Source organism: Salmo trutta, chromosome 12 (genome assembly GCF_901001165.1).
Source record: "Salmo trutta chromosome 12, fSalTru1.1, whole genome shotgun sequence".
NCBI classification, from domain to species: Eukaryota; Metazoa; Chordata; class Actinopteri; order Salmoniformes; family Salmonidae; genus Salmo; species Salmo trutta.
The window spans coordinates 32,738,266-32,760,476 of NC_042968.1; the positions used below are offsets into that span (position 1 = coordinate 32,738,266).

General features: G+C 48.6%; 1 protein-coding gene across 1 annotated transcript in view; it reads left to right on the top strand.

Annotated features, from left to right (window-relative positions):
* Positions 1-505: 505 nt before the first annotated feature.
* LOC115203366 (tumor necrosis factor alpha-induced protein 8-like protein 3) overlaps positions 506-22,211 on the top strand; it is a 43,879-nt gene continuing 22,173 nt past the window's right edge. The window contains exon 1 of the mRNA XM_029768005.1: positions 506-956. Coding sequence (XP_029623865.1) covers positions 914-956 — 43 coding nt within the window. The 5' untranslated portion in view covers positions 506-913. The remainder of the gene's footprint in view (positions 957-22,211) is intronic.

The window sequence follows — 22,211 nt, forward strand, 5'->3', positions numbered from 1 at the left end:
AAAGAGGGAAGGCAGGGGAGGAGGGGGAGGAGGGGGAAGGGGAGAAAGAGGGAAGGGGGAGAAAGAGGGAAGGCAGGGGAGGAGGGGGAAGGGGGAGGAGGAGGGAAGGGAGAGGAGAGGGAAGGCAGGGGAGGAGGGGGAAGGGGGAGGAGAGGGAAGGCAGGGGAGGAGGAGGAAGGGGTAGGAGAGGGAAGGCAGGGGATTGAGCTGGTGGTGAAAAAACTAGCTACTGCTGCTACTGGCTTCAGTTTCTCCTCTCCCACAGTGGAACACACACAACTTAATGATCAGAGAGATACACCGCATGTAGAGAGGGAGAGAGTGAGCACAGGAGGACAGAAAGGGAGTGTGACAGAAAATAAAGACAGATATTGAGAGTGCTGAGGGAGAGTGACAGAGAGTGACAGCACAGAGAGAAAGAGAGGGAGGGAAGGAAAGAGAGGGAGAGATAGGGAGGGAGGGACTGACCAGAATGATGAAGGGAGGAGGGACGGGAGGAGGGACGTAGAAGAGAGGAAGAGAGATATTGAAGGAGTCAGCACAGTTAGCGAGTGAGGGAGGGAGCCAGGGAGAAGAGAGAAAGAAAGAGTGGGAAAGAGGGAGCAAAAAAATAAAGAGAAAAAGAGGTACAGCTCAGCAAATCAGGCTTTCAGCCAGACATAATTCCCTACTCAGCTGCTGTGTTCTAGCCAGAGAGGAGAGTTTCACTGCCTCTGAAAAGTGAGAGAGAGCAACAAAAAAACGAGAGAAAGAGAGAGAGGGGAAAAAGCTAACTCGCTGTGAAAGAGAGGGAGAGAGAGAGAAAGAGAGAGAGCGAGAGAGGCTGAGACAGAGAGACAGAGAGAGAGAGAGAGAGAGAGAGAGAGAGAGAGAAAGAATAAGAGGTTCTCTGTCCAGAGTTTAGGAGGAGAAAATGGATTCCGACTCGGGGGAGCAGAGTGAGGGGGATCTCCCAGGTAAGATTGCTTGCTAATGTGTGTGTGTGTGTTTGTGTGCTTGTGTATGTGGCTGCGTTTATATGTGTGTATGTGTGTTTGTTTGTGTGTGTGTTTGTGTCTCTGTGTCTATTCAAACTTGTAGTAGGTAGAGGTTTCCACTAATGGTTAAAAGGTTAGGATTGGACTGTGATCTTTCCTGTATTTATTTATCTCTGGTCTGTACATGCGGAGTTGCAGCCTGCCTTCCGCTCTGTGTGTGTCTGTAAGCCGGCTCAGTGTGTGAGCCATGGCCATGATTAGCTGGCCAGGCAAGCTGAGACACGTGTGTGTGTGTGTGTGTGTGTGTGTGTGTGTGTGTGTGTGTGTGTGTGTGTGTGTGTGTGTGTGTGTGTGTGTGTGTGTGTGTGTGTGTGTGTGTGTGTGTGTGTGTGTGCTTGTGTCTGTGTGCTTGTGTCTGTGTACGTGTGTGTGTGTGTGTGTCAGTGAGTGTGTGCGTAGGTACGTACGTGCCTGTGTGTACATGATTGTGTGTGTGTCAAGCTATTAGATGTTATAATAATGAACACATCTACTAGGGACCTCCTCTGTACTCTCCTCCCCTCAAGTCATCCTCTCAGAGGATACATCTATATTTAACAGACAGGTTCTGTCTGACTACATGGACAGAGTGTGGCTCTCGTCTTACGTTCCAATACAGAGATCAATATTTACACATTATGTGTGTCCCAAATGGAACCCTATTCCCTATATAGCACACTACTTTAGACCAGGACCCTATTCCCTATATAGCGCACTACTTTTGACCAGAGCTTTATAGGTCTTGGTCAAAGTAGTGCACTAAAATGTGAATATGGTGCCATTTGGAATGCACACGTACAGATGAAGGATCTTAAATAAATCCATCTAAAGTTTGACATTTCCACTTTAACATTTCAGACTTTATTTGCCCTAACAAAAAACCTACAAAGAAATTACAGTAATTATAACCCACATAATAATTCACATTTCCTGTTACTGCAGGATTATTTTCCTGATGAATCAAACTGACTCAAATTAAGATCCTACATCTGTATTGTGTGTCTATGAAAGTTTTATGGTTGTAAAGTCCAGGGGCAAGTGTCACGAGTTACTAGGAGTGGTGGTAGAGTCAAGCGCAGAGAGCAGTGGTGAAGATAAACAACCTTTATTCTTCCCGGCACAAAACGGTCAACGCCAAAACCAACGGGCGTGTAAAACAAATGACCAACCCAATACAACGGGCAAAACAGTCCGGAGAGAGAATAACAATTCGTAAGCCAGCACATCCAAAATAAACACAACAGTAAACGTAATCCCGCACAAACCTGGGCGGGTTAAGCAGGCTTAAATAAAACACAAATCAAGAACACAATAGGGAACAGGTGCAACCAATAAGACTAAACAAACAGAAAAGGAAAAAGGGATCAGCGGTGGCTAGTAGGCCGGCGACGACGACCGCCGAGCACCGCACGAGCAGGCAGGGGAGCCACCTTCGGTGGGTTTCGTGACAGTACCCCCCCCCCTGACGCGCGGCTCCCACAGCGAGCCGCCACCGGACTCGAGGGCGACCCGGCGGACGAGGCGCAGGGCAATCCCCATGAAGGCGGTGGAAGTCCCTCAGAAGTGAGGGGTCCAAAATGTCCTTCCTCGGTACCCAGCACCTCTCCTCCGGGCCATACCCCTCCCAGTCAACGAGGTGCTGTAGGCCCCCCACCCGGCGTCTGGAGTCCAGAATGGCGCGTATAGTATACGCCGGGGACCCCCCAATGTCCAGAGGGGGTGGAGGGACCTCCGGCACCTCACCTTCCTGCAGGGGACCAGCCACCACCGGCCTGAGGAGAGACACATGAAACAGGGGGTTAATACGGTAGTAAGATGGAAGTTGTAACCGGTAACACACCTCGTTTATCCTTCTCAGGACTTTAAACGGCCCTACACACTGCGGCCCCAGCTTCCGGCAGGGCAGGTGGAGGGGCAGGTTTCGGGCCAAGAGCCAGACTCGATCCCCTGGTGCAAACACAGGGGTCTCACTGCGATGCTGGTCAGCGCTCTTCTTCTGCCATCCACTCGCTTTAGTTAATGCATCCTGGACGGCTCTCCAAGTGTCCTTTGAGCGCTGTACCCACTACTCCACCGCAGGAGCCTCGGTCTGGCTCTGGTGCCATGGAGCCAGGACCGGCTGGTAGCCCAACACGCACTGGAACGGTGACATGTTAGTCGATGAGTGACGGAGGGAGTTTTGGGCTACCTCTGCCCATGGGACGTACCTCGCCCATTCCCTGGGCCGGTCCCGGCAATACGTCCGTAGAAACCTACCCACCTCTTGGTTCACTCTCTCCACCTGCCCATTACTCTCGGGGTGAAAACCCGAGGTCAGGCTGACCGAGACCCCCAACCGTTCCATAAACGCACTCCAAACTCTGGACGTGAACTGTAGACCCCGATCAGAAACGATGTCCTCCAGCACCTCGTAGTGCCGGAAGACATGGGTAAACAGGGCCTCCGCAGTCTGCAGAGCCGTAGGGACACCGGGCAATGGGATGACACGGCAGGACTTCGAGAACCGATCCACAACGACCATGATTGTGGTGTTCCCCTGAGATGTGGGAAGGTCGGTGAGAAAATCCACAGACAAGTGTGACCACGGCCGCTGTGGAACGGGGAGGGGCTGTAATTTCCCTCTAGGCAGGTGTCGAGGAACCTTGCTCTGAGCGCATACCGAGCAGGAGGAGACATAAAACCTCACGTCCGTAGCCAATGTGGGCCACCAGTACTTCCCCTAAGACCGCACTGTCCTCTCGATCCCAGGGTGACCCGAAGAGGAGAGATTATGAGCCCATCGAATCAATTGATCACAGACACCAAGCGACACGTACTGAGCACCTGTTGGACACTGAGATGGTGCAGGTTCCAACAGTAACGCCCGCTCGATCTCCGCGTCCACCTCCCATACCACCGGTGCTACCAAGCATGACGCTGGGAGGATGGGAATTGGATCGATGGCCCTCTCCTCGGTGTCATATAGGCGGGACAGCGCGTTGGCCTTCGTGTTTAACGAGGCTGGCCGATAGGAGATTGTGAAACGAAAGCGGGTAAAGAACATGGCCCACCTGGCCTGACGCGGATTCAATCTCCTAGCTGCCCGGATGTACTCGAGATTACGGTGGTCAGTCCAGATGAGGAAAGGGTGCTTAGCCCCCTCAAGCCAGTGTCTCCACACTTTCAGAGCTTTGACTACAGCTAACAACTCCCGGTCCCCCACGTTATAGTTCTGCTCCGCCGGACCGAGCTTCCTAGAAAAGAAAGCGCAAGGGCGGCGTTTTGGTGGTGTGCCCGAGCGCTGTGATAGCACGGCCCCCACCCCAGTCTCGGTGAGCGTCCACCTCCACTATGAATGCCAAAGAGGGGTCGGGATGAGCCAGCACGGGAGCGTCGGTAAACAGCTCCTTCAGACGACTGAAAGCTCTGTTGGCCTCTGCTGACCAGTGCAAGCGCACCGGGCCCCCCTTCAGCAGTGAGGTAATGGGAGCAGCCACCTGACCAAAGCCCCGGATTAACCTCCGGTAGTAACTGGCAAACCCTAAGAACCGCTGCACCTCCTTTACCGTGGTCGGAGTTGGCCAATTACGCACGGCCTTAACGCGGTCACACTCCATCACCACCCCCGAGGTGGAAATGCGATACCCCAGGAAGGAAACGGCTCATTTGGAAAACACACATTTCTCAGCCTTAACGTACAGGTCATGCTCCAGCAGTCGCCCAAGCACCTTGCGCACCAGGGATACATGCGCGGCGCGTGTGGCGGAAAAGATCAGGATGTCATCAATATACACCACCACACCCTGCCCGTGCAGGTCCCTGAGAATCTCGTCGACAAAGGATTGAAAAACGGCTGGAGCATTCTTTAACCCATACGGCATGACGAGGTACTCATAGTGGCCCGATGTGGTACTAAATGTGGTTTTCCACTCGTCTCCTCCCCGAATACGCACCAGATTGTACGCGCTCCTGAGGTCCAGGTTCGTGAAAAAACGCGCTCCGTGAAATGATTCCACCGCCGTAGCGATGAGAGGTAGCGGGTAACTAAACCCCACTGTAATGGAATTTAGACCTCGATAATCAATGCACGGACGCAGACCTCCCTCCTTTTTCTTCACGAAAAAGAAACTCGAGGAGACGGGTGACATGGAGGGCCGAATGTACCCCTGTCTCAGAGATTCCGTGACATATGTCTCCATAGCCAGTGTTTCCTCTTGTGACAATGGGTACACGTGACTCCTGGGAAGTGTAGCGTTTACCTGGAGGTTTATGGCGCAATCCCCTCGTCGATGAGGTGGTAATTGGGTCGCCCTCTTCTTACAGAAGGCGATAGCCAAATCGGCATATTCAGAGGGAATGCGCACAGTGGAAACCTGGTCTGGACTCTCCACCGTCGTCGCACCGATGGAAACTCCCTTACACCTGCCTGAACACTCCTCTGACCACCCTCTGAGAGCCCCCTGTCTCCATGAAATATCAGGATTGTGATTGGCCAGCCAGGGAATCCCTAGCACCACCGGAAACGCAGGCAAATCAATGAGGAAGAGACTAATCCGTTCTCCATGATCCCCCTGCGTTACCATGTCCAGTGGAACTGTGGCCTCCCTGACCAGCCCTGACCCTAATGGTCGGCTATCTAAGGGGTGCACGGGGAAAGGTTTGTCCAACGACACCAGGGGAATCCCTAGCCTTAATGCGAGCCCACGATCCATAAAGTTTCCAGCTGCACCTGAATCGACTAGTGCCTTATGCTGAAAAGAGGGAGAAAACTCAGGAAAAGTTATAAGCACAAACATATGGCCAACAGGGAGCTCTGGGTGAGGCTGGTGCTTACTCACCTGGGGTGAACGAGGAGTGCTCTGCCTGCCATCCCGATTCCCAGAGGAGCTCCTCCAGCACCGGTCGGCAGTGTGTCCTCTCCGACCACACCGGGTACAGGAGGAGCCTCCTCCTCCGGTCCCCCTTGATGCGGCCCCCCTAGCTCCATGGGGATGGGAGCCGGAGGGCCTGGAGGTGGAACCAACAGGGCCCGTTCTGGACGCCCGCGGGCAGCCAGCAGGTTGTCGAGACGAATGGACATGTCAATGAGCTCGTCTAGGGAGAGGGTCGTGTCCCGACAGGCTAGCTCCCGGCGGACGTCCTCCCGGAGGCTACAACAATAGTGGTCCATCAGGGCCCTGTCGTTCCACCCTGCCCCAGCAGCCAAGATCTGGAACTCCAGAGCAAAGTCCTGTGCGCTCCTCGTCTCCTGCCGCAGGTGGAACAGCCGTTCACCCGCCGCCCGGCCTTCTGGTGGGTGGTCGAACACGGCCCAGAAACGGCGGGTGAACTCGGGGTAATGATCCCTCACCGAGTCTGGGCCATACCACACTGCGTTGGCCCACCCCAGGGCACGACCCGTTAAGCAGGAGATGAGGGCGCTCACGCTCTCCTCTCCCGAGGGAGTCGGACGAACGGTAGCCAGGTACAACTCCAACTGCAGCAGGAACCCCTGGCACCCAGCCGCCGCTCATCGTACTCCCTGGGGAGAGCCGGGCCCCGAATCCGGACGCCGGAGGAGGGGTTGTAGGTGGAGGGGGAAGAGGAGCTGGGTTATGAGGTAGGGAGGCCACTCCTCTCCCATCGGTCCATCCTCTCCATCATTTGGTCCATGGCCGAACCAATCCGGTGGAGAATGCTGGTATGATGGAGGACCCGTTCCTCCATCGATGGGAGAGGGGCGCGGCTGCTCCTGCTGACTCCATAAGGTGGTGCGGGATTCTGTCACGAGTTACTAGGAGTGGTGGTAGAGTCAAGCGCAGAGAGCAGTGGTGAAGATAAACAACCTTTATTCTTCCCGGCACAAAACGGTCAACGCCAAAACCAACGGGCGTGTAAAACAAATGACCAACCCAATACAACGGGCAAAACAGTCCGGGGAGAGAATAACAATTCGTAAGCCAGCACATCCAAAAGTACAGTAAACAGTAAACGTAATCCCGCACAAACCTGGGCGGGTTAAGCAGGCTTAAATAAAACACAAATCAAGAACACAATAGGGAACAGGTGCAACCAATAAGACTAAACAAACAGAAAAGGAAAAAGAGATCAGCGGTGGCTAGTAGGCCGGCGACGACGACCGCCGAGCACCGCACGAGCAGCAAGACTTGACTGTGGCAGTGAAAGGAGAACGTTAGCGCTCCTGGTTGACAGGTTCTGGTTGTATGTTTTCCTTATGGCTATTTATAACGTAGCTGTGGTCCTACAGAGAATTCCACTCATGCAATACAACTGTCTTCAGAAGTCTCCAAGCGCATGCGCGCACACACACACACACACACACACACACACACACACACACATACACACACACAGACACACACACACACACACACACACACACATACACACACACACACACACACATATACTCAGACATCCAACCCACCATTAATCCAGCCAGGTCACTTGTGATACTTGTCAGTATTGGACGTCCATCCATGTGTGAGGATATCGGGAGATGATGTGGAAACCGGCCACTAGGGGCAACAGTGAGTGTTTTGCTATGGTGGACGGGGATGGCGGAGGGGCATAACGCCTCTACCTCTGATTCCAAGAGTTCCAATCCAGCGATAGAAAGTTTTCCTTTGATGTATTTTTTTAAGCCTATCCCAAACCTTAACCCTAACCTTAACCATTTAGAGTTAATGCCTAACCTTGAGAAAATGTGGAGTTAATGTCTGAACTTAACCCTAACCTTAAAAATTCAGAGTTCATGCCTAAACTTAACCTTAAACACTTAGAAATTTGACGTTTGGAACAACTTCCAAATGTTATGTTTGAGAAACGTGGATGAACGTCTAATTGTGACGTGAGATTGTGAGAGCTGGTAGCATTAATCATAGGAATACTTTCAGAAGGCCTGTTTGCATAGTAATGCTGGTACATGCTGTAATATACAACATCAGGTGGTGTCCTCTTTGTCTGAAAGTCCCCTGTTTTTTACCATATCTCTAATGTCGTGGTTTGTCTTCAGTCACAGGACCCCTAACCCCTCTGAGCCCTGTGTGAAGGGCCGTGTTTACGTTTGGTCTGGTTTTTAAAATTGTTTGGGGAGACAGAGGCTTACTGTGCTGGAGGCATTAGGATATCCTTAAAGCCTACAGCATTTTCACTCTCCCGCTCTCTCACTGACTCTCTCTCTCCTCTCTCTCTTTAGTCACTCTTTCTCTCTCTCCCCCTCTCTCACTGACTCTCTCTCTCCTCTCTCTCTTTAGTCACTCTTTCTCTCTCTCCCCCTCTCTCACTGACTCTCTCTCCTCTCTCTCTTTAGTCACTCTTTCTCTCACTCTCCCCACATCTCACTGACTCTCTCTCCTCTCTCTCTTTAGTCACTCTTTCTCTCACTCTCCCCACATCTCACTGACTCTCTCTCTCTCCACTCTCTCTTTAGTAACTCTGTCTCTCACTCTCCCCACATCTCACTGACTCTCTCTCTCCTCTCTCTCTTTAGTCACTCTTTCTCTCACTCTCCCCACATCTCACTGACTCTCTCTCCTCTCTCTTTAGTCACTCTTTCTCTCACTCTTCCCACATCTCACTGACTCTCTCTCCTCTCTCTTTAGTCACTCTTTCTCTCACTCTCCCCACATCTCACTGACTCTCTCTCCTCTCTCTTTAGTCACTCTTTCTCTCACTCTTCCCACATCTCACTGACTCTCTCTCCTCTCTCTTTAGTCACTCTTTCTCTCACTCTGCCCACATCTCACTGACTCTCTCTCTCCGCTCTCTCTTTAGTCACTCTTTCTCTCACTCTCCCCACATCTCACTAACTCTCTCTTTCTTTATTTTGTGACTCGCTCTACCACCCCTATCTCTCTAACTCTCTTTTCCCTTTCTCCTGTTGCCTGTCTCTCTCTCTCTCTTTCTCTCTCTCTCTCACCCCCTCTCTTCTACCCCTCTCTTTATCTATCTCTCTCGCTGGTATTTTAATCTTGCTCAAAGCAGAGGCTAGTGTCTAAAGCTGTGATCTTTCTTCAAATGCTTCTCTTTTTAGAGGGAATTATGCCTGAACAAAGCTACAATACAGGACTCCTCAAACAACCATAATACTGTCTGTTAATACAGTAGGTAGGATAGGGTAGGAGAGGGTAGGAGAGGGGAGAAGGGGAGGAGAGGGGAGAAGGGGAGGAGAGGGGAGAGGGGGAGGAGAAGGGGAGGAGAGGGGGGAAGGGGAGGACATGTTTGGTTCTGGGTATGGTCATAGCTGTGCTATATTGCTCTTTCTATGGTCTATTGACTCCTATCTACTCTCCTGGGCCCTGTGAACTCACTGGACTACTCTCTCTCTCTCTCTCTCTCTCTCTCTCTCTCTCTCTCTCTCGCTCTCTCTCTCTCTCTCTCTCTCTCTCTCTCTCACACACACACACACATACCTTTCCCATGGCACACATCCATTTACTGCCCTTCACACACATTATCCCTCTTGCAGCCCAAACACTCTTCTCCCTTCCTACAAACCCACCCTTACACCCTTGAACACACATTATCCATCTTGCAGCCCAAACACTCTTCTCCCCTCCTACAAACACACCCTTACACCCTTGAACACACATGCACATACATTGCCAAAATCCAGAAGCTGGAAGCTGGAAAATCTTTCAAACTCAGGAAAAGGGAGAGAGAGGAAAAGAAAGAGAGATGGAGGGAGGGAGGCCCTGACTGGAAAAGACGACTCAGGAGAAGAGAGAGAGGAAAAGAAAGAGAGATGGAGGGAGGCCCTGAAAAGAGAGAAAGTGATTTTTCCTCTAGTTGCAGTAAAAGAAGAGTTTAGGTCATAAACGCCAGCGCACCTCGCAGCAGGGCCTGAAGTGTGTGTGTGTCTCTGTCTATGCATTCCACGGTCTGAGTCAATTAGAATCCCCCATCTTATTCAGTTTAAAGAGGCAGACCCTTTACTGAAAGATGGAATTACTCTTCACTTATAGGTCACAGGAAACACACACACACACTGATCTTGCTTTTCACACCCGGATGACATCATTGTCTGTGGACTTTGCGGAGCCGGGCGGTCCAATGGAAACGCAGTAATCTCTTTGTGAGTGTGCGTGTCTGTGTGTGTTTGTGTGCGTGTGGCTGTGTGAGTCACTGTGCATTTGGGTGTGTGTGAGTGTATGTGCATGTGTGTGTGTGTGTGTGTGTGTGTGTGTGTGAGTGTAAATGTGTGTGTGTGTGTGTGTGTGTGTGCGCGCGCGCATGTGTGTGTGTGTGTGTGTGTGTGTGTGTGTGTGTGAGTGTAAATGTATGTGTGTGTGTGTGTGTGTGTGTGTGTGTGTGTGTGAGTGTACATGTGTGTGTGTGTGTGTGTGTGTGTGTGTGTGTGTGTGTGTGTGTGTGTGTGTGTGTGTGTGTGTGTGTGTATGTGCGTGTATGTGTGAACCACAGTCATTTCCTCCAGGCCTAGTGTAGTTGGTTAGTCAGTGGTATGGCAGCCAGACTGACTATAGCAGCAGTCCCAAACCAACACTGGAGTAGACCTGATGCCTGATGGGACTGATGCCTGATGGGATTGATGACTGATGGGACTGATGCCTGTTAGCAAAGACTGACTGATCCACTAGTCCTCTGGACAAAGTGCTCTGGTCAAAGTGCTCTAGTCAAAGTGCTCTGGTCAAAGTGCTCTGGTCAAAGTGCTCTAGTCAAAGTGCTCTAGTCAAAGTGCTCTAGTCAAAGTGCTCTGGGCAAAGTGCTCTAGTCAAAGTGCTCAGGTCAAGGTGCTCTTGTCAAAGTGCTCTAGTCAAAGTGCTCTAGTCAAAGGGCTCTGGACAAAGTGCTCTAATCAAAGTGTTCTGGACAAAGTGCTCTGGACAAAGTGCTCTGGACAAAGTGCTCTAGTCAAAGTGCTCTGGTCAAAGTGCTCTAATGAAAGTGGTCAAAGTGCCCTGGTCAAATTGCTTTAATCAAAGTGCTGTAGTCAAAGTGCTCTAGTCAAAGTGCTCTAGTCAAAGTACTCTGGACAAAGTGCTCTAGTCAAAGTGCTCTGGACAAAGTGCTTTAGTCAAAGTGCTCTAATCAAGGTGCTCTGGACAAAGTGCTCTGGTCAAAGTGCTCTAATCAAAGTGGTCAAAGTGCTCTGGTCAAACTACTCTGGTCAAAGTGGTCAAAGTGCTCTGGTCAAAGTGCTTTGGTGAAAGTGCTCTAGTCAAAGTGCTCTAGTCAAAGTGCTTTGGTGAAAGTACTCTGGTCAAAGTGCTCTAGTCAAAGTGCTCTGGTCAAAGTACTCTGGTCAAAGTGCTCTGGACAAAGTGCTCTGGTCAACATGCTCTGGTCAAAGTGCTCTAGTCAAAGTGCTCCAGTCAAAGTGGTCAAAGTTCACTAATCAAAGTACTCTGGTCAAAGTGCTCTGGGCAAAGTGCTCTGGTCAAAGTACTCTGGTCAAAGTGCTCTAGTCAATGTGCTCTGGTCAAAAGTAGTACACTATGAAGGGATTAGAGTGCCATTTGGGGGCAAAACTGTGATCACTACAGTATATTACTAAATCATCACTCACACAGTATGACTATACAACTATATTACTGACTATTGTTTCGTATTTAGCCTTTAAATCATTAACCCTTACTGGAGCAGTGGTTAGCATGTCTGCCTTTATGGGCTGGGAACCCCGGGATGGAGACCCGCAAAGGGACAAACTGTCCCTGTTTGTTAAAATCACTACAGTAATTTATACCATTGGATCTGGAACTCTCCTGTCTCTTCTCTTCTCTCAGATCCACCATGTGGTTAACATACACATCAGAGGAACTCAACAGACACTGACAGGCCCAGGGGGTGGGTGGTGGGTGGTGGTTAATTTCTGCATTACCAAATGAGGAGAGTTACAAACTTCTCACACCAGTCAGAGTTATACGTAAACTACATCTTTAATGATTAACCTCTCTAGGGTAGGGGGCAGTATTTTCACGGCCGGATGAAAAACGTACCCAAATTAAACGGCCTACTACTCGGGCCCAGGAACTAGAATATGCATATTAGTAGATTTGGATAGAAAACACTCTGAAGTTTCTAAAACTGTTTGAATGATGTCTGTGAGTATAACAGAACTCATATGGCAGGCAAAAACCTGAGAAAAATCTAACCAGGAAGTGAGAATTCTGGTGCTTGTAGTCCTTTCAAGTCCTTGCCAATCGAACACACAGTGAGTTAGGGTTCATTTTGCACTTCCCAAGGCTTCCACTAGATGTCAACAGTTTTTAGAAAGTTGTTTGAAGCTTCTATGATGAACAGAGAGCGAACAAGAAGGTAGGGAAGTTGATGACCCAGGGAAGGACATCAGTTCATTGGCGCGCATTCACGTGAGAGGTAGCTGTGTTCCAAAACGTTTTTCAAGACAATGGAATCGTCCGGTTGGAATATTACTGAAGTTTCACGTTATAAAGGCCCTAAAGATTGATGCTATACAACGTTTGACATGTTTGAACGAACGTAAATAGAACTTTTTTTAACTTTTCGTCGTGACATTTTCCGCGCGCTTCCTACACTTACAGTAGCTAACTGAACGCGCTAACAACAAGGAGCTATTTGGACATAAATTATGGACTTTATCGAACAAAGCAACATTTATTGTGGACCTGGTATTCCTGGAAGTAACTTCTGATGAAGATCATCAAAGGTAAGTGAATATTTGTAATGCTATTTAATATTTTAGATGACTCCAAAATTGCGGGTATCTGTATTGCCTAGTGTATTTTTCTGAGCGCAGTACTCAGATTATTGCAAAGTGTGCTTTCCTCTTGAAGCTTTTTTTAAAATCTGTCACAGCAGTAGCATAAAGGAGATGTTCATCTATAATTCTTTGAATGACAGTTTAATATTTTATCAACGTTTATGATGAGTATTTTTGTAAATTGTTGTGCTGATTCACTGGCAGTATTGGAGGCAAAATATTTTCTGAACGTCACGCGCCAATGTAAAATGGGGTTTATGGATATAAATATGAACTTGATCGAACAAAAAATGCATGTATTGTGTAACATGATGTCCTAGGATTGTCATCTGATGAAGATCGTCAAAGGTTAGTGCTTAATTTAGCTGTGTTTTGGGTATTTGTGATGCATCTAGTTGCTTGGAAAATGGCTGTGTGGTTATTTGTGTCTATGTACTCTCCTAACATAATCTAATGTTTTGCTTTCGCTGTAAAGCCTTTTTGAAATCGGACAACGTGGTTCGATTCAGGAGATGTGTATCTATAAAATGGTATAAAATAGACCTATGTTTGAGAACTTTGAATTATGACATTTTGTGGTTTTGAATTTGGCATTCGGATTTTTCACTGGCTGTTGAATAGTGTGCACGGTGGGTGGGACGATAGCGTCCCACCTACCTTAGAGAGGTTTTAAGATACTTTTGCAAGAGCACTTGACTTTCAATGATGCGCTATCTCTAATGAACCATTGAAAAGTGACTACACAAAAGTACAAAGAACTTTTATAACCAAGATGCACCCCTTCAACGCACATGACGAACCACAGATCTTAGGAACAGTTCACAAAGGTTAAGTTTTGTATGAAAGATATCTATAAAACATAGCAGACAGCAACTGCTGTATCAACAGTGTTCATTGTATAGACCAGTGTCTGGTCCTCCTTTCCAAACTGGAACCGTCTCTGCCTGGTACGCTATAGAACAGAACCATTAGCTCATCCAATGGCATATATCAATTGTCAATTCTAGATACTCCCATCTCAAGTAAACCCCCTCTTGACTCCACTCCTGGACAAGCTCACTGAGGGGAGTGAGCCTCTACGTCATACACTATCCCAAGATAAGTGCAACATCAAATAGGACATACAATGGTCCAGACACTGCCATACACCTTTCCCCAATGCCAAAGGAGGGAGTGACTTGCGCACAGACATTGTGGAGACAAGTAATTGGTTCGCCATTAATCACGCCATCTCTTCACATGGTTTAACAGATACATTCACATATGACAAGTATCTCACATAAGCATATTATGCAAATAAAACATCTTAATTATCTATGTTACCCAACTAATTCTGATTCATCCGCCACAGTGTGTGTGTGTGTGTGTGTGTGTGTGTGTGTGTGTGTGTGTGTGTGTGTGTGTGTGTGTGTGTCCCTTCATAGAGCATATGGTCAGGGATGGTGCCAGTCTCTCCTGAGGCTTTGACCAGCTGTGCATCTACAACACACTCTGATGGAATTAAAGACACACACACACACACACATGGAAAGAGAGCGTGAAAGAGAGAGAAACATAGAGAGAGAGAAAGAGAGTGAGATAGAGAGAGAAAGACAGAAAGAGAGAAAGAGAGAAACATAGAGAGTGAGAAACAGAGAGCGAGATAGAGAGAGAAAGACAGAAAGAGAGAAAGAGAGAAACATAGAGAGTGAGATAGAGAGAGAGAAACATAGAGAGTGAGATAGAAAGAAAGAAAGAAAGAAAGAAAGAAAGAAAGAAAGAAAGAAAGAAAGAAAAAGAAAGAAAGAGAGAAACATAGGGAGTGAGATAGAAAGAGAGAGACACACACACATAATAGTAAATCCAGCTCTTTCACATTTTGGAAATGTTTAGGCCTTCCAAAAAAGTAATCAAATGCACATTGACACTAACAAATGTTTTAGTTTCACAAAAAGCCATTGAACTCACTGGGCCTTTTAGACCAGGATGTGTCTGAGACAGTGTGAAGTACTGGTTTTAGATTCACTCAGATCCTCTTTTACCTCAACTCTCTGAATTAACTAGTAAACAAACAAATGGGCCAAGGTTATGGGGGGGAGAGAGAGAGAGAGAGCGAGAGAGAGAGAGAGAGAGAGCGAGAGAGAGAGAGAGAGAGAGAGAGAGAGAGAGAGAGACCCAACCAAGTCATGAGATAAACAAAAATATATTTTCTTGACTCATTGGAAAGAATTAACCAAAAAACTGAGCAAACTGGAATGCTTTCTGGCCCTAAACAGAGAGAACAGTGGCAGAATACCTGACTTTGACAACGTACAGACTCATTGACCATAGCCTTTCTATTGGGAGAGGCCACCATACACAGACCTGGCTCTCTTTGTGGCCACTGCCCACAAAGTGAGGTGGAAACTGAGCTACACTTCATAACCTCCTGCCAAATGTATGACCACATTAGAGACACATATTTCCCTCAGATTAAACAAAACCACAAAGAATTCAAAAGTAAATCAAATGTTGATAAACTCCCATATCTATAATGTGAAATACCACAGTGTGCCATCACAGCAGCAATATTTGTGACCTGTTGCTATACGAGAAGGACAACCAGTGGAGTACAAACACCATTGTAAATACAACTTATTTGTAAATCCATTGTAAATCCATTTGTTTGTTTATTTTCCTTTCGTACTTTAACTTTATGCACATTGTTACAACACTGTACATAGCCAATAATATTACATTTGAAATGTCTCTATTCTTTTGAAACCTTTGTGAGTGTAATGTTTACTTTATTTATGATTGTTTACTTCATTACGGTGTACTGTCTATTTCACTTGCAATGTAAACACGTTCCCCATTCCAATAAAGCTCTTTGAATTTAATTCAATGGAGAGAGAGAGAGAGAGAGAGAGAGAGAGAGAGAGAGAGAGAGGAAGCGAGAGAGAGAGAGAGTTGGCCGTGGTGGTGTTTTGGTCATTGAAGCCACTCCATGCTGAGTCTTGGCTGCGGGGAAGACTAGAGAAGACTCTGGGACCGGAAAACCTCTTTCTTTCATTCTCTCACTCTCCCTCTTTCACTCTCTCACTATCTCCTTTCGCCCTCCTTCCCCCATTTCTCTTTCTCGTCTTCTATGAATCTGAAGGAGAGAAGAGCTCACCTGCTGGGGCACCTAGAATGCAGAGAGATGAGAAAAAGTAGAGAGAAAGAAAGAGAAGGCAAGAGGGGAAGAGAGAAATAGAGAGAAAGAAAGAGAAAGAAAGAGAATTACAGACAGCTTGACCTCAATGACCCCATATAGATTGAAGACAGACCAGACTGCAGGACAGAATACTCAATGCTAAAGAGAGCTAGTTCATTCCCCTCTGCATACCTCTCACCCACCTTCCCTCCTTTCTCTCTCTCCTTTCCTTTCCCTGTCCATTTTTATCACCCTTTCATCACTCTCTCTCACTCTCTATTTCTCCCTTTCCATTAGTTTATCTTTCATCTGCCTTTCCATCTCTCTCTCTCTCTTTTTCAGTATCTCTTTTAATTGATTTCAATTCAAATGGGCTTTATTGGCATGGGAAACAGATGTTTATATTGCCGAAGCAAGTGAAAAAGACAAGAAACAAAAACCTTTCTCTCTCTCTCTTTCCCTTTATAGTTATAGAGAAGGGACAGTTTTTCAGATGGAAAAACTGTTCTCTGTGTGTGTTTCAGGCCAGAGAGAGGAGAGGAGAGGAGAGGAGAGGAGAGGGGAGGAGAGGAGAGGAGAGGAGAGGAGAGGAGAGGAGAGGAGAGGAGAGGAGAGGAGAGGAGAGGCCTAGCGTTTTAAACCCCTCTTTTTTATTCGGATCCGTCACAGTTTATCATTAGAGCTTACACACACACAAACGTATGCGTGCGCACACACACACACACACACACACACACACACACACACACACACACACACACACACACTAGTCCTACAAAAGCCTTTGAGTCTCTCGCCTCCCTCTCTTCTTCTCTCTAGAGAGGACGGAGAAGGTGAGGTTAGACAAGAAAAGACAGAGAGGGTGAATGTTCCATCCAGAGGTCACAGTTATCTCCCCATTTCTCTCCCTTTTTCTCTGACTCTTACTCTCTTTTTATCTCTCTGTGTCGGAGTACGTGAGTGAGTTGATCTTAGAGGTGAGGACCAAGGGAATCTATGACATGCTATTAGTCTCTCTCTCTCTCTCTCTTTCTCTCTCTCTCTTTCTCTCTCTCTCTCTCTCTCTCTCTCTCTCTACTCTCCCTCGCTCTCGCTCTTTCTCTCTGACCCTCTCTTTCTCTCTCTCTTTCTCTCTGTCTCTCTCTTTCTCTCTCTCTCTACTCTCCCTCTCTACTCTCCCTCTCTCTCTCCCCCTCTCTCGCCCCCCCTCTCTCTCTCTCCTTCTCTCACTCTCTCTACTCTGTCTTTCGCTCCCTTTCTCTCTCACACTCCCTCTATCCCACTTTCTCTCTACTCTCTCTCTCTCTCTCTCTCTTCTCTCTCTCTCTCTGTTTCTCTTCTCTCTCCATTTCTTTGTGACTCAAACTGTGACAGGCTTTCAGGCCTATGGCTCATCAGTCAGTCAAAAAGGGATATCATCCTCCCTATCTCAGCTCCAAAGAGAGCTGACCACACAAACACAAACACACAGTTCTTCAGTTGCAATGACAAGCCACCATCTCAGACTGATTACTGATGGAGTCCCAGAGGGAGAAAGAGAGAGAGAGATAGAGATGTTAAAGAGTTTGCTATACTTAAACTCTTTCACATCGTCCTTAGCTCTGGCATCTTCCCCAATATATGGAACCAATGACTGATCACCCCAATCCACAAAAGTGGAGACACATTTGACCCCAATAACTACCGTGGGATATGCGTAAAAAGCAACCTTGGGAAAATCCTCTGTATTATCATTAACAGCAGACTCATTCATTTCCTCAGCGAAAACAATGTACTGAGCAAATGTCAAATTGGTTTTCTACCAAATTACCGTACGACAGACCACCTATTCACCCTGCACACCCTAATTGACAAACAAACAAACCAAAACAAAGGCAAAGTCAACTTTGTTGATTTAAAAAAAAGCTCTTCACTCAATTTGGCATGAGGGTCTGATTTACAAATTGATGGAATGTGGTGTTGGGGGGAAAAACATATGACATTATAAAATCGATGTACACAAACAACAAGTGTGCGGTTAAAATTGGCAAAAAACACATTTCTTTCCACAGGGCCATGGGGTGAGACAGGTATGCAGCTTAAGCCCCACCCTCTTCAACATATATATCAATGAATTGGCGAGGGTACTAGAAAAGTCAGCAGCACCCGGCCTCATCCTACTAGAATCTGAAGTCAACTGTTTGCTGATGATCTGGTGCTTCTGTCCTCCGAATTAGGATCTGGCAAAAAAATACTTCAGTTAAAGAACCCATTGCCTATTTATGGGTGTGAGGTCTGGTGTCCGCTCACCAACCAACAATTCACAAAATGGGACAAACACCAAATTGAGACTCTGCATACAGAATTCTGTAAAAATATCCTTGGTGTACAATGTAAAACATCCAATAATACATACAGAGCAGAATTAGACCGATACCCGCTAATTATCAAAATCCAGAAAATTTAATTCTACAAACCCCTGAAAGGAAGTTATTCCCAAACCTTCCATAACATAGTCATCACCTACAGAAAGATGAACCTGGAGAAGAGTCACCTTGTCACGCCCTGGCCATAGAGAGCCCTCGGGGTTCTCTATGGTGTTTTAGGTCAGGTCGAGACTAAGGGGATTTCTAGTGAGTTTATTTCTATGTTGGTGTATGTGTATGGTTCCCAATTAGAGGCAGCTGATAATCGTTACCTCTAATTGGGGATAATACTTAGTGTGTTCCTTTTCCCACCTGCAATGTGGGATATTGTTTTGTGTGAGTGCCTTTGTGCGCTACGATCGTTATATCTTTGTTGTTTTTTTTGAAGTTTCACGAGCAATAAAATGTGGAACTCTACTCATGCTGCGCCTTGGTCCAGTTATTTAAACAACGACCGTGACAGAATATCCCACCATTACAGGACCAAGCAGCGTGCCCAGGAGGTGAAGGAGAGTTGGACATGGGAAGAGATACTGGGTGGATGCGAGACCCTTCCTTGTCGGGAGTCGCCGAGGAGTAAAGGAGGACAGCGACGACGCCGGGGTCCGCGGCCACCAACAGCCCAAGGGCAACCCCAAGGGGGGGGGACACAAGGGGCGGTCGGCCGAGCCGAGGAGAGAGCCAGAGACCGTCTGGGAGTTGATGGAGCAGTTGGAGGAGGGATATCGGAGAGAGATGTTGGTTAGGTGTATTCTGCAGCACAGGCGCCCTGAAGAGTGAGTCATCGGTCTGGTTCAACCTGTGCCGGCTCCCCGCACTCGCCCTGAGGAGCGTGTCATCAGTCCGGTGCAACCTGTGCCAGCTCCACGCACCAGGCCTCCAGTGTGCCTTCCAAGCCCGGTACGTCCTGTGCCGGCTCCCCGCACCAGGCCTCCAGTGCGCCTCCCCAGCCCGGTACGTCCTGTGCCGGCTCCCCGCACTCACCCTGAGGAGTGTGTCATCAGTCGGGTTCAACCTGTGCCGGCTCCACGCACCAGGCCTCCAGTGCGCCTCCCCAGCCCGGTACGTTCTGTGCTGGCTCCCCGCACTCACCCTGAGGAGCATGTCATCAGTCCGGTTCAACCTGTGCCGGCTCCACACACCAGTCCTCCAGTGCGTCTTCCCAGCCCGGTACATCCTGTCCCGGCTCCCCGCACTCGTCCACCAGTGCGTGTGTACAGTCCGGAGTCTCTAGCGACGGTCTACAGCCCAAAACCTCTAGCGACGGTTCACAGTCCAGAGCTTCCAGCGACGGTCCACGGTCCGGGCCTCCAGTGACAGTCCGTGGCCCGGAGCTTCCTGCGCCGGTTCCATGGCCGGAGTCTTCCACTGCGCCGATGCCCAGTCCAGGCACGGTGTCCAGTCCCGCTCCATGGCCAGAGCCATCCTCTGCGCCGGTGCCCAGTCCAGGCACAGCACGGCGTCCAGTCCTGCTCCATGGCCGGAGCCTTCCTCTGCGCCGGTGCCCAGTCCAGGCACGGCGTCCAGTCCAGCTCCATGGCCGGAGCCTTCCTCTGCGCCGGTGCCCAGTCCAGGCACGGCACAGCGTCCAGTCCCGCTCCATGGCCGGAGCCTTCCTCTGTGCCGGTGCCAAGTCCAGGCACGGCGTCCAGTCCCGCTCCATGGCCGGAGCCTTTCTCTGCGCCGGTGCCCAGTCCAGGCACGGCGTCCAGTCCCGCTCCATGGCCGGAGCCTTCCTCTGCGCCAATGCCCAGTCCAGGCACGGCGTTCAGCCCATCGCCATGGCCGGATCCGAGGTCTGGGCCGGGGCTACGGCCCGCACCAGAGCCGCCACCGACACTAGGCACCTCCCCTACCCTCCTCATTTGTTTTCAGGTTTTGCGGCCGGAGTCCGCACCTTTGGGGGGGGATACTGTCATGCCCTGACCATAGAACCATGGTTCTCTATGGTGTTTAGGTCAGAGCGTGACTAGGGGTGTGTTCTAGTCATTGTATTTCTATGTTGGTGAGTTGTATGGTTCCCAATTAGAGGCAGCCGGTTATCGTTGCCTCTAATTGGGGATCATATTTAGGTAGCCTTTTTCCTACCTGTGTTTTGTGGGATATTGTTTTGAGTGAGTGCATGTAGCACTACGGTACTTCACGGTCGTTGTTTGTTTCTTGGTTTGTTTAAGTTTCACTAAAATAAAGATGTGGAACTCCAACCACGCTGCGCCTTGGTCCGTCTCTCCTCACGATCGTGACAGAGCCCCAGGGAAGCAACACAATTAGACCCAACCAAATCATGAGAAAGCAAAAAGATCCTTCCTGACACATTGGAAAGTATAAACAAAAAAACAGGGTGTCGGACTTGGGTGTATACATACACACACAGGGGCACACACAGGGGCACACACACACACAGGGGCACACACACACACACACACACACACACACACACACACACACACACACACACACACACACACTGTTAGGAGACCGTGCTGATACCCAGAGAGAGAGATGCTGGGTGACCTTCTCACTGTCAAGCTGCCACAGCCTTCTATTCTCTCTCTATGTTGATGCTCACTCTGTGTGTGTGTGTGTGTGTGTGTGTGTGTGTGTGTGTGTGTGTGTGTGTGTGTGTGTGTGTGCATACACACATACACAGGACAATGACATAATAACACATCTCCCAGACCCGTCCCTCAGGTCATAGACAGGTACAGGCCTTAACATGATGGTGACTTGGTTTTGCTGATGTAAAGGGAATGTCTGGGTGTAAGGATATACTCTATGGTAATAGTACCACCCAGTTTGCCAGTATACTGTGGAAAGCTTTGACTAAACCAAGATCTTTCATGTCTACTAACACAGAGGAGTGGAACGGGCTAGGGGTGGCCTACACACACACACACACACCATAGTCTGCTAAATGACTTACGCTTAGCTGGCTCCCTCCACAACGAAGAGGTATGGGCTAGGGGCTGTTTTGGGGTGGAGCTACAGGCTGTGTTATTTGTATTTGTTATAGATCCCCATTAGTTCCTGCCAAGGCAGCAGCTACTCTTCCTGGGGTCCGTTAGTTTATGCCAAGGCAGCAGCTACTCTTCCTGGGGTGCATTAGTTCCTGCCAAGGCAGCAGCTACTCTTCCTGGGGTCCGTTAGTTCCTGCCAAGGCAGCAGCTACTCTTCCTAGAGTCCGTTAGTTCCTGCCAAGGCAGCAGCTACTCTTCCTGGGGTCCATTAGTTCCTGCCAAGGCAGCAGCTACTCTTCCTGGGGTCCGTTAGTTCCTGCCAAGGCAGCAGCTACTCTTCCTGGGGTCCACAAATACAAATGCAAATACAGCTACTCTTCCTGGGGTCCATTACTTACTGCCAAGGCAGCGGCTACTCTTCCTGGGGTCCAGAAACATAAGGCAGTTATATACAATTTCAAATATTTCATGACATTACATTTTATAACACTTTTTATAACACATTAAGTGCGTGCCCTCAGGCCACTACTCTACTACCACATATCCACAACACAAAATCCATGTGTATGTGTGTGTATAGTGCATATGTCATCATGTGTGTGTGTGTGCATGTGTCTGTGCCTGTGTGTGTCTCTTCACAGTCCCTGCTGTTCCAAACGGAGTATTTTTTATCTGTTTTTTAAAATCTGATTCTACTGCTTGCAACTGTTACATGATGTGGAATAGAGTTCCATGTAGTCATGGCTCTATGAAGTACGGTGCGCCTCCCATAGTCTGTTCTGGACTTGGGGACTGTGAAGAAACTTCTGGTGGCATGTCTTGTGGGGTATGCATTGGTGTCCGAGCTGTGTGCTCTCGTGCTAGTAGTTTAAACAGACAGCTCGGTATATTCAGCATGTCAATATTTCTTACCAAAACAAGTAGTGATGAAGTCAATCTCTCCTCCACTTTGAGCCATGAGAGATTGACATACATATGATCAATGTTAGCTCTTCGCGT